This window comes from Pyrgilauda ruficollis, unplaced genomic scaffold (assembly GCF_017590135.1).
Source record: "Pyrgilauda ruficollis isolate IOZ18807 unplaced genomic scaffold, ASM1759013v1 scaffold11, whole genome shotgun sequence".
Taxonomy (NCBI): Eukaryota; Metazoa; Chordata; class Aves; order Passeriformes; family Passeridae; genus Pyrgilauda; species Pyrgilauda ruficollis.
The window spans coordinates 2815201-2827769 of NW_024509210.1; the positions used below are offsets into that span (position 1 = coordinate 2815201).

At 37.2% G+C, this 12569-nt stretch overlaps 1 protein-coding gene across 1 annotated transcript in view; it reads left to right on the top strand.

Moving 5' to 3' along the window:
- RTKN2 (rhotekin 2) overlaps positions 1–12569 on the top strand; it is a 44744-nt gene that overhangs the window by 16078 nt on the left and 16097 nt on the right. The window contains exons 5-9 of the mRNA XM_041476375.1: positions 3271–3324; positions 4250–4367; positions 5744–5944; positions 10559–10653; positions 12140–12246. Of these exons, the coding sequence (XP_041332309.1) occupies positions 3271–3324; positions 4250–4367; positions 5744–5944; positions 10559–10653; positions 12140–12246 (575 nt within the window). The remainder of the gene's footprint in view (positions 1–3270; positions 3325–4249; positions 4368–5743; positions 5945–10558; positions 10654–12139; positions 12247–12569) is intronic.

The following is a 12569-nucleotide window of genomic DNA, read 5'->3' on the forward strand; positions in this document are numbered from 1 at the left end:
CTTTTTTTTCTCCCCACAACAGCAGACTTTGAAGTGATAGTACAGGGCATGTCTAACAAACTGAGAGCAGAATTATAACTAGTATGCAAATGTTATTTAGGCAATGCAGATTACATTACTACAGCAAAGGTGTAGTGGTATGGCTTCAATGCAAGTTAGTAAAAACATTTAACAGCCATTCCTAGTGGGCTGTTTTCTATTCTCAAACTTCAGCACTGTGGATTTATTGTTTTGTTTGCTTGTGACAGTGGATGTTACTACATTCAGCAGTCCTGTGGCTGTTCTGCCAGCTTTGCTAACACATCTGTTTGTGTTCCCTTACCTGCTTCATTAAGAATAAAATAGTGTAGAACAGCTCACTACTGGAACTGTTTGAGTTAATCTGCATATTTTGATATATCTTTAAGCAAGGTAACTTCTAGGAGAAGAAGAGTGATGAGCACATGGTTCAATAATGTTTTTTTGCCAGCACAGCTGTTTGCAGAATGTGTATCTGTCTTTCCTCCTTATGGTAGTTGGGTGAAAGCATCTGTTTGCCTGTCTGTGCTGCGGCTGCACCTTTCTTCAATTTTGGAGAGCTATCTGCAGTGAAGACCTTAGGGTCATATAATACACTTCTGCCATCTTTAGAAAATCAGAATTTTTTAAGAACTCTGTTTTTAGTATGAAAAACTTGCTCAGGATATGAAAGATGCAGCTCGTTTCTTTAATGGAATAAGCAGGTGAAATACACCACTTTGTATTTGGTACTGTCTGTTAATGATTCTGCACTGTTGCCAACACAGTGACTCTCAAAACTGGAGGTTATGTCCCCAGAAGTGTGGCAGAGATCACGGTGAAGAGAAGGAAGAACCAACTGCCTTTCTGTGCAGTCCAGCCTGGGAGTGCTGGCTGCTGCCATGCCTCGCCCCTCTTCACATACTGTGTCAGGAAGCCTGGCCAGGTCCAGTTTACAGCAGAAAAGCCTACATGTTGTTCTTGGCCTCTGCTCATTTATTCTTTCTATAAGTCACCTCCTCATTTTCTACCCTCAGTAATCCATCCACTTATAAATTTATTAGCATGACATATAGTTAGTACATGCCAGATGATGATTACCAAAAAAGTAGGGCAATCGTGACCAACTGCAAGAGTTTGGGAAGAACTATGCAGGACTACTGAGGAATATGCTCCTACAGAAAGCAGCTATGTCAGATACTGTGTGGGAAGTGTATTCCTTAATCCACAGCTTTTCACACTTCTTTCATTTTTACTTATCCCCCATATTTTTGAATAAATTATGTAATTTATGTTATTGTACCAATCGATTTTTTTTGTCAGAAGGCAATATATCAAATGTTGACAAAAAAGCATTATCATAATTTAAAATAATTTTATAAAGGAATCATTGGGTTAAAATTTGATTAATTGTAGTATTTGAATGTATCCAGTTTGCATCCACACACATTTACAGCTAATGGTAACTGAAATTAAGGTGTATGAAAATTGATCTTTGTTTTTGATAAATGACAGCCCTTTCATTCCAATAATGAATTGAAAGCTGATTTACAAGTATCATGTTAAACTTGTTCCAGGATTGATTGTCTATACCCTGATGATTTTCTGACCAAGGTGTAAATTTTTCAGCTAGCAAGATATTGAAAGTGGCATACAGAAGTAATCTTTAATCTAGTACTCTAATTGCTAACAAGGTCTATCGAGCACATTACAATTGTCATTCAGAGTTTGCTATGATTAAAGATAGAAAAAGCTTTTATTTGTGCCTGTTTTCACATATGAATGTAGATTTGAGACCATTGCATTTCAGGAAAGAAACGTTCTGTGCTTTGCCTCTGACAAAGATGAATATATGCATCTTTTAAAAGTTTAAGAGAGACTTCTGTAATGATTTTAATGAAACTATTTCTCTTTATGTAAAACCCCCTATTTTTAGAAATGCTTGGTATGCAAATGCATCTTTAGAAGTGAAAGGCAGTTTCAGAACATGGTGATGTATTGATTTTTAGGAAGTTAGAAGTCTAAAGCTGTATGCTGGTTGTTCATTTGAAAGTTCATTCGTTTTCATGAACACTTAAAAATAGATGAATTTGAAAGTTTCAATATTGAAATAGCTTTTATAATTAGATGTCTCATAATAAAAGTTAAATGACATTTGAATTTTTCCGTTAACTTCTGAGACAGTGGCTATATGTGACTTCACTTAACAAGTTTTGCTGGGTAAGCCCCTGTAGGAATACATGACAATCTGATGCCAAAATACTGGCACCATTTTGCATCTTAGCATCATGAATGTGGATTTTTCCATCAGTTTCATATGAAAACAATACTGGAGTCGGCAATGCTTCTTTGTAACAACATTGAAGATTTTTGTCACAAGACAGCTGAGTTCATGCTGTTCACTGCTGCCATCATGTGTCACTTAATATATTGCATATACTTTTAAACAGCACCCTTGTACTCAGAAATCAGGTTTGGATTTATAAAGCCCTCACAGCATTTGTCTTTTAACAGGGGACTAATAAAAAAACATCATGTCTTCACCTGAGTCCTCTAAGCTGGAGGAAAATGTCACTTAGTACTGTGTTGAGTTTAGTAGATAAATTGGAAAATTTAGTGAAGAAAATACTTTCCTAATATTAAAATGACAGGCATGATTTAAAATAATGGCTTTGTAATTGCCTCTCTACTGTGGTTCTGAAGTAGAAGGGTATTTTTTGTGTTAAAAGAAAAAAGATTTCTAAACTCTTTTTATGCTGACTAAGACAATTCTCACTGGGAATGTGATTACAAGTGGTATTTTCTCTGTAGTTAGCAAAACAAGACTGAAGTGTTTGCAGTATAAATATCCCAGTCTTTTCATTAAAATAGGAAGGTTTTCCTCTTGCAGTGGGATGAGTGGTTTTCAGCACAAGGCAAGCAGGATTTTGGTTTACATCTGTGCGTAATAATGGGCTCAGAGAATACCCCTCAGAACTATGTTACATAGCTTCTCTGAAATGTTATTTCAGGTACTTTCAAATGAGATTTAAAATATTCCTTATTCTAGCACAATTTCTAAACAGAAATGGCACTTCAAGTTGAACTAATTAATGCACTTACTTTTGATGTGGTTAATAATTTTTGAATAGTTATGCTGTTCATTGGGTGGAAGGCCCTGTTACCACCAGAACACCAGAAAAAGAAACAACACACTTCTTGTAATTTGTTTTGTTCACAGATCTACAATATTCACTATAACTTCATCTCCCTTCCTTCTTTTTCCCCCTTTAGATATTCGAATACCATTAATGTGGAAAGGCTCTGACCACTTCAGCAAAAAAGAAAGTATGTAAGATGTAATTAATTACTTTGATAAGCAATTGCTTATGCCTGTAAATTTAAACTGAATGAGGAAGTTCATACTCATTTCAATCCCTTTTTTGACCTTTCATTAGGTCTATATTTTACTCTTTGTTGTGTAAATGCTTGTAATTTGAAGTTGCTGGTTGTAGCAAGCTGAGTTAGTTCAAAGTCCTGTGGTTCTGTGTTTAAACCCTACTCTCTAAAGAGTCCACCTGAGGAAGAATTCCAGAGGAAGCAACAGAAGAATGTTGTATTAAATGGTTAACTGAGAAACTTCTGCTTAAACACATTGTTCTATGTCTTGTCTGCACTTGAGAGAGTATATTGGAGGCTGTTTCCAATGAGAAATTTAAATGAAAGTTGACTGTTGGTGTTGAGGGTATTATTGGATAGCCTTCAAGTACATGCATTTTGCTGTGTCATGGAGATTAATCCTAAATCTGCTCCAGCTGTCACCTGGCATTGATTTCAGTTTGATTTTCAATAGGGTCAGAGATGCAAAGCATGGCAAAATAGCCTAATCCTATGTAGCACATTTATAAAATGATACAGACTTTGGATCAAATGTTTTGGGTTTTTTTGGTGTAAAGTCAATTTTACTAAACAAAATTACATTTTTACTTAAGCTTTTGAAGTCGCTAGCAGAAACTATACCTGATTACTCAACTTATTTTTTTTTTTCTTCTAATAGAGGAAGGGATTTTTTCCCCTTTGTGTATGTTGTTCTACCTATACAGCAGCTTTGATAGGCCAATTGTCATTAAACCCTATGATGAACATTTCTGGTGGGAAGAATTTGAGGGCAATTCCTTCGAGGTCTGAATCACCATTTTGTTTTGTTTAGTGGCAGTGTTGAGTACTGTGACGTGCACTGTGGCTGATGAAAGTTCTCTGTTTCTCTCTCCAGAATCACAGCGCTATGCAGTGTTCTGTTTGTTCAGAATGGGAGCTGAGGTTTTTGATACTGAGGTGACTATTGTGGATGAAGCAGTAACAGATATCTGTTTTGAAAATGTAACCATCTTGTGAGTATAATTTCCTTCTGTTGAATGAAGTACAAATATTGCTGTTTTCTTTTGCAGGTGGATGTGATTATGAATAACATTGGCTGAAGTCCACTAGGTTTTGCTGTGGGCAAAGGAATCAGTAGAGGCTCTGTTCATTTTTTAGTGGGTGGAGGATCCCCATCTCTGGAAGGCTGGTTTTTGTGTACAAAATGATGCTGGTTGTAGATGTACCAGTTGATCTCTACTTTTAATTTTTGCCCTGCTGAAGCATTTTTCTTTATATAAAGAGATAAACTTACATCTCAAGGACAGCATTAAATGAATGCTAAAACCTGAAAGCATTGTGACATTATAGGTGTAAATATTGCACCCAGTGTTTCGTTGTTCACCTGTCCAGCAGGTTACAGTCTCTTTCCTCATGGAACACCTCATGGCTGTTACACCTCCCTGAACATGTGCTTGACTCCACTCCCTACCTTTATTTTCTTATCAACAATTTAGAGTCTGTTTCCTGAGGAAGACTGACTGGAAAACTAGAACTACCAAAAACTTTAAATCAGAATCCTGAAAACTGAGTTTAAATCAAATTTTAAACTCTCTTAAACACCCATTCAAGTTAAGAGTATGGATAAAGATTTAAATCTGCTTCTTCAAAGTTATGAGATTTACAATTTTCTGAGAAGCACTGCATCAAAAGCAGAAAAGGCACCCTAACTTGCCTTGTATCCCACGAGGCATAGTAAGACTTGATATAAAAGCTTTTGGAATGATTTCATTATGGCATGTGTGTAATGACATGATTGGTATCTGAAAGATGAGGTTAGGCTTCTGGCTTGATGACTAAACTTGAGAACAAGAGAATCAGTAAACTGAAAACTGAGAAAGGTTGTGGGCCAGAGGATGCAGCAGTAGGTAGTTAAGTTGCAAATGACAGATTTTATTAGATAGCATTTTTTTCCCAGTAATTTGAAGGGGATGGGGTACAGCTAAGATATCTTTTAAACAGTTCAATCTGACTTAGGGCCATAGGCAGGGATAGGTTTTCAATCATGTGATTTTGTGTAACAGTAGAGGGCAGATTTAAGTGTGTTTGAATGTCTTGCCTGTGTATTTCCATAACGTGGGTGTTTTTTTCCATTTTTAACATAAATGTTGAATTTCCTGTTTGTAATTGTTTATGCTGCAATTATCCATCTCATGACCCCAATACTAAGTTACTGCTATGTACTCTGTTCCTGAATTCCATATTAATGTATATCTGTGCCTGAATGTTATGGCATTGCTTCCCTTGATTAGAAATATATTATTTAATCTATAAAGTAGCAGCAGCATTCCTTGGCTCCATACACAGTTTGTTAACAAATGCTCTGAAATTTTCTCTTCCCCCACTTCAGTGATGAAGCAAGCCCAGATTTCCAGGTGAAGGTTGAAGTGTATAGCTGCTGTACAGAGGAGTCTTTATATATAACAAACACTCCTAAGAAACTGGCAAAGAAACTTAAAACATCCCTCAGCAAAGCTACAGGGAAGAAACTCAAAGCTGCGCTGGAAGAAGACAGCACTGAACCCCTTTTGCCTGCTGACCCAGTCATCCAGTAAGCCACATACATTGATGTTCTGGTTTTATAGCTTTTAAAATAGAAATAGGCCAAATAGAATTGTAAATTTTTGGCAAACTGCCAAGAAACTGTTTTTTTCTCTACTTGCCCAAGTGAAAAAAAATTTACATTTTAAATAGGAAATGAGAAAGTAGGTGTGAATTCCAACCATGTCGCTGAGCCTTGGGGCCTGGTTCTGATCTTGAAACACACAAGCAGCCTTTATCTTTGTGCTCCACAGCCAGGCAGCTGGTAAATCCACTGTTCTTTGCAAACTCCATAGTTTTAGTTTGATCTCCAGAGGAAGCTGAGCTTGTACAGTCTGTGTGTGACTCTGTCCATCTGCCTCTTCTCCTTCCCCCTTCCCTGTTTACTTCCTCCCCCGTACTATTTTTGCACCTAGCCAGTGTTGCTCATACTTGACAGGTAGATATGTGTAAAAGTAACAAGTTGTGTGAAATAGGAAAAGCTGTGTATGTAGGCAGGAGAAACCACTCCTGTACCCTCTTCCCTACTTCCACTTGCCAGCTTTTCACTAGAACTCTGCACTGCCAAAGGCACTTTATGGTTACAGGCACTTTAAGGCTACTTAGCAGGAGATTTCTGAATTGGCTTTAGCACAGGACGTTTTAAAATTACTTACTTTTTTTCAGTGCTCATAGGCATAACTGTTTTATGCAATAATTTACCTGTTTAATATTTTCCAGCTACTTCAATTTCTTTGGGATTTGAGCAGGCCAAATACTGAATTTGGAAATATTAGTAGCATTGGGTTTATTTATTTATTTATAATTTTTTAGAAAGAACATTTTTCAAAGAATTCCTTTTTTTTTTTTTTTTTTTTTTTGGCAGCTGACCGTAAAGAATCAGTGCTTAATTCTTGCTAGGTATTTAGGCTTAGCCTAGTTTCATATATCTATTTGCTGGGATTTTAAAAGGAAACACTCAACCATATTCTATCTTTGTTGAACTGACAAAACTGTAAACTGATTTTTCTGTTTGACTCAAAAATAGACATCCAAGAGATCTTATCCACAGAGCAAAACAAATTTTATCACTAACTTTCCAGTGGATTCCACCTAATGACAATGCATTTTTCAATCTGCATCATGTCAGGTGGCTGTGCTTTCCACCAGCTTCAGCTGAGCCATGAGACACTATCATTAGACACAGTTTGAATCAAATATAACAACTGGCTTCTCTGCTTCAGTATAGCTTGCCTGTCTTTGAAGGAACAAGCACCAGTAGGCAATTTAAACAGCTGCCTCCTCCCCTGGGTTTTGCTTTTGGTTTCTCAATTGAATTTTCCTTCCCTCCATCTTGGAAGTTTGTTGTTTCTACTGTAGATAATCATCTCACAGTGACTATTACTTTCTTAACACAATTAAATGAACAATGAAGTGTTAAGTGATGGCATTGCTGGGTGATTAAAATAGTTGTTTGGAAAGAAATGAGTTATTATAGGCAGAAAATAAGTTGTCAATTTTTTTATAGGTTCCCCCAAGGATTTATATTAGTTAGACCTTGGTATGTAGCCCTTATAAAAGGGAAGAGACTGCAAGATTACAAGAGATCTTTCAAGTATTCCCAGAGAGTTATACCAGTCCAGCAGGGGAAATTAAACTGCAACAAAAAAGTGAACTTTCTATATTATGTGAACACCTTTTCTCTGTAGATTTCATTTGTACAAGCCTTTTTCTTTCCAGTGCACACATGAGTGAAATTCTCTATTTTCCAAAAACTCTGTGATCCCTCTGTTTCAAACTTCTTGGCTTAGAAATCTCTCTGGTTAGTGAAGAAACTGTCAGACTTAGAAATTCTTGAAAAAGCTTAGTGACAAAGGGTTTGAGTGGTTGCTTAAGTTAGTTAATTTGAAATATACAGATATTCTCTCTTAATTATCCCTCATTTAGTTTCTATACAGTCTTAGTCTGCTTAGTTTTTCAATTCTAGCTTAAATGTTTTTTTCTTTTTTACATTTTTCATAGAAGAAAAAAAATTAGTGCAGTTTTGCTATTAAATTCCAGTGTAACCAGGTTGCTCTTTGGATAAATCACAGAGTCTCCCTCAAGTGCCTGTTGACTCGTTTGCAGAAGTGGCCTGTGCATGCACTGGTTGTTGTTTGATGTATTGTCCTCCACTGGGCTGAAGGTGCAGCAGCAGCTTCTGGGTCCTGTGTTTGATTTGGCAAATCCCCAGTGATATTTTGCTGGAAGTACACAGTCTAATCTGGTGGCCTCACTTTTATGGTTGGGTTCTTGTTAGCACCTGAAGGTTATATTTGGTTTTACCCTCTGTTATTGAAGATCTGATTGAATATTGAGCATATTGATTTTTTTTTTTTTTTAACCTCACAAGTCTTCCACTCCTTCACTCACATTGAATGAATGAACTAAGATGGGGATTTCTAACATTGGGTTTAATATTCAGGAATAGATTCTGGAATTGAAGATGTCTTAATTAACATACATTGATAGAGTGTTATAGTTACACCTTCCCACACCCGGGTCTGTGTGGAAACTTCGGTGCCTCTGTCTCTTGATCAGTAAACAGATTTAACAATGAGCCTTTGCCACAGGCATGTTGTGGAGATGAGCTGCTTGGGTTTTTTTTTTTAATGAAGTTGTTACATGGAAAAATACTACAGATATGCAAAGTACTGAATGAGATGCAGCAGGCAGATTATTCTTTGTTATACAAAGAAACTGCCATTTAAGGCAGTTAGCTAATTCTTTGAAATGCAAGGGAAAAACACAGTCAACAATCCTGATCAGCCAGTTAAATCTGAAAAATATCTGTAGATAAAACTTTCCTAAATTATATTGCAGCTGCCTGAAAGGAATGACTTGTATTTTAGAATGAAAATGTTACTGTGGAGCATATTTTTAAAATGAAGTAGCTATTTTTTTTGGCAACGTTGTTGTGGTAATTAGTCATGCTTTAGAAAAAAAAAAGTAACTTTAGAATCAGCACAGCAGTTTTATCTGTGAGAAGAAACTGAACTTTTTTGGTACAGTTTAAATAGAATGGTAATGCATTGCTCAACTGCTTGGTCAAACATAATCAGTGGAGAATCTTTTGTTAAGGAACATTTTAGCAGAGAATATATACAAATGCTGGTGGGTTCTTGTTCAGATTTCCCTCTTGAAATGCTTCATAGCAGTGGTTTTTCACCCAGGATGTTATAGTGTATTTAATTTTCTCTTTGTTCCCTGGAGACAGATAAGTAACAGACCTCCCCTCTAACAAACTTCCTATTTTCCTCCTCCTCTTTCGTTTGGGTTAGGGGGAGGTAGACACTCTCCTTATTTATCTGCAGAGCCAAAGGTCTGAAAATGTTCAGAAAACACGTTCCCACTGTGCTAGTAAGAAAAATAAAATGTGAACAATACTAAGATGGAAAACGATTCTTGATGATCTTAGTTCAATGGTGTCTTCTCAGCTTTTACACCACTAAGCTGTCTTATGTTCTACTGAAAATATTTTAAGGATCTTGTACTAGATCCTGTTGGGGAGAGTAGTTAGTGATTTGGAGGGGTTTGTTGTCTTGTGAACTTTGTTCTAACTGCCATTAGCCAGGTGGAATTCCTACTGCATTGCTGGACTATAAATCTGTTACTTGGTCCGATGAGGATTTCAGAGAAAAGGTTAAACGTACTAAATTTATACCAGTTTATTCCAAGAACTGCATTCCACAATTGCACTGTGCTGAATTGTAAGAGTGATACTTTTTTTCCCTAGGCAAAATACAAAACTAAGATAAAAGATTCTGAAACCTCTAATTCCAATAAGTGAAAAGAAATCCTTTCTGCTACAAAACTAACCATAGGATTTCTGTACAGATTTCTACCTGTGAATAATCAATCTATTGGATCCTATTAAAACTACATATATAAACAACTGGTTTATAAAGTGTAGTCTGCATAGGCAAAGCCAAGAGCAGAGCAACATGGAGAAGCATTATAATGCCTTTTAATTTTTAACCTGTATTTTCAGATAAAGGTTGTCATCAGTTGTTCTATTAACTTTAGGAATTTTTGAACCTATTACCAAATCTAATTGCTTTAGGCTTAGGAATAAGAGCTGTAAAACTATTGAAAGTTACTTGGTGTCTGACTAGAGGAGAGGGTGCTTTGAGCATCCAGAGGGTGCAGGGGGTTTGGATAGCACGGCCTTTATGCCTGTGTTTGGCTGCTGCTGACCCTTCAGGAAGCACAAGCCCAGCTCATGGGCAGTGACCACATGAGAAGTCTCCTGGCCAGCAGGTCCCAGAGAGGAGGCAACAGAAAGAGTTGTAATGAATGATGGCATTGGCCTGGAAGTTGTGGGGTGGGAGGAACTGGAGGTACACACATGGAGGCAGGAGATAAGGATCTAGGAAGGAGAGGAACAGACTGTGGAACAGTGTTTGCAAGAAGAACCAGAGACACAGGAGTTGTATGGGAAGAGGTTGGAGGTGTCCATCTGTGGCCACTGACAGGTCCTGGCCTGCACCTTGGTGTTTCCTTGTACTGAAATGTGGTCTCTCAGGCATGTCTAGACTCTCTTTAATTACTGCCCGAGCAACATGAAGCAGAAATGTCCTAAACATGCCTTTTCTTTCACATTTAGTGGAGCAAAGTACAGTTTGCTAGCATACACCACTTTGGGGCTGGAAAGTGCTGAGGACAATTTCAGGACCCACAACCTTACCATTACAGGAAATGGTAAGTACATATGGTATCAATTTAAGGAAATAAAAAACCAGTAACATTCTGCATTAAAGTCTTGTGAACTAAAGAGCTTAAAGAGATTATTTTTCTTGATACTCAATATAGAACAACTTTAATAAAATATTTAACGGCTCTAAACCAGGCATCTGTACACAGCTGAATAAACTATAAGTTGAGTAAAATTTCAAGTCCAGATGAAAATTTAATTCTTTTGGGAGTTTCTTCTGTCATTTGCATTTCCATCTTATGTGAGTTGTAGTTATATACAAGTTATTTCCCCTTCCTCACAACCAAGGAAGGGTATCAGAATGAAGAACAGCTTGTTCCTCTGTAATCAAAAGAAAAGGAGAAAAATTGCTTCAGTTTGGTGAGATGGTTTGAGGCCCAGATTTAACACAGGATGTAAGGGTGTGTGCTTGCAGTCTGTGCTGGCTGCTGTCCTCAGCTCGGGGGCAGCACAAGTTGGGAGCAGTCAGCCTGGACGCTGACACCGTGGGGGACTGATTATTCTGCAACTGATGGTGGTATTTTCACTTTTTGGTACTTTGTCCATTATTTTCTGCAAGGATAGCCCTTCCCTTGAGCCATCCTCCAACTGTTAACTTAAGGCATGGGATTCTCACTGCTTCTGGGAACTTAAATAATTTACTTGGGTAAACTTGACCTCAGAGGGAATTTCCTTCTTTATGTTTCAGTAATTCTGAATAAGTACAGATTCAAAGATTTTTGGGCATTTATCTCTTGAAGTGTTGTGTGAGTAATTCTGAGTACCTTTGATATTTGTGAGCCTTTCTTTATTAGTACTTTATATTCTTTCTTCTTGAAGTTCCTTTTTCTGACATTAATTTACATAATTTAGTCTGGTGAGGAAGGACATACCTGGATATTTTGGTTCATTACAAGCATTTCTAAACCTTGACCAAAGACAGAGTCACATTAGTGGAACATTGCATTACCTACTTCTAATTACAGAAGAGAGCCTAGTGCATTGTGGAGCTGAGGGATTCCAATTCATTAGAAACTCCTTGGAACCCTAAATGCTCCTCTAGTGCTGATGACAAAAGTAGATACAAATTCCAAGTAAAGTGCTCATGTATAAATGTAACTGTGTGCCACAATGGGATGGGCTCAGGGATCATACTACATGAGAGGGCCAGTGTACTTACCTTTCATGAGTTTGTAGCTCTGAAATGAGCTACGTTTTATGTAAGAACAACTCTTTTTTGCAGAGCAATGTTGCCATCTTTACTTGAAATTATTTTATAATTTATGGAATTTTTCAGTTGAAAAACACTTCCTGAAGACTAAAAATCAGTTTTAATCTAATCCAGCAGGATTAAATCTAATTCCTTAAAATACGAAAATATGCTTATTTACACTCAGGATCTTAATATAAAAACAGATGTAGGAAGCTAAACTATATGTTTAGGGCCATTTTTCAGACCCAAGTGTTTTTTTTTTGCCTTTTTCTTTCCCCCAGAGGAATCCTCTTTTTGGCTGCCCCTGTATGGAAACATGTGTTGCCGTTTAGTTGTCCAGCCCTCCTGCATGGCCAGGGATATGATGGCAGGATTTCTAAATCAGCAGGTAAGATCTTGCTTGTGTTTGCATCCTGGGCTGTTAATAGCTGTCACTGAGGGTCCATTGTTAAAACATTTGCTTTTACCTGAAGTGGTATATTGAGAACTGTTGTTTTTTACCTGTTCTACCTAGAACAAGGGGGAAACTCTCTCTCAACTACATTCACAAAAGGTGCCTTCAGTGGCTGAGCATGGAGAAATCAATGTTTCCTTGGAATGAATGATGTGGGCTGTTAGCGAAGATCACGTACAACTCTTGTTTTGGAGTTGGTTTGCAGCAGTACTTAATGGCACCAGTCCTAATAATCCTGTGGCTCTCATCCTTGTATG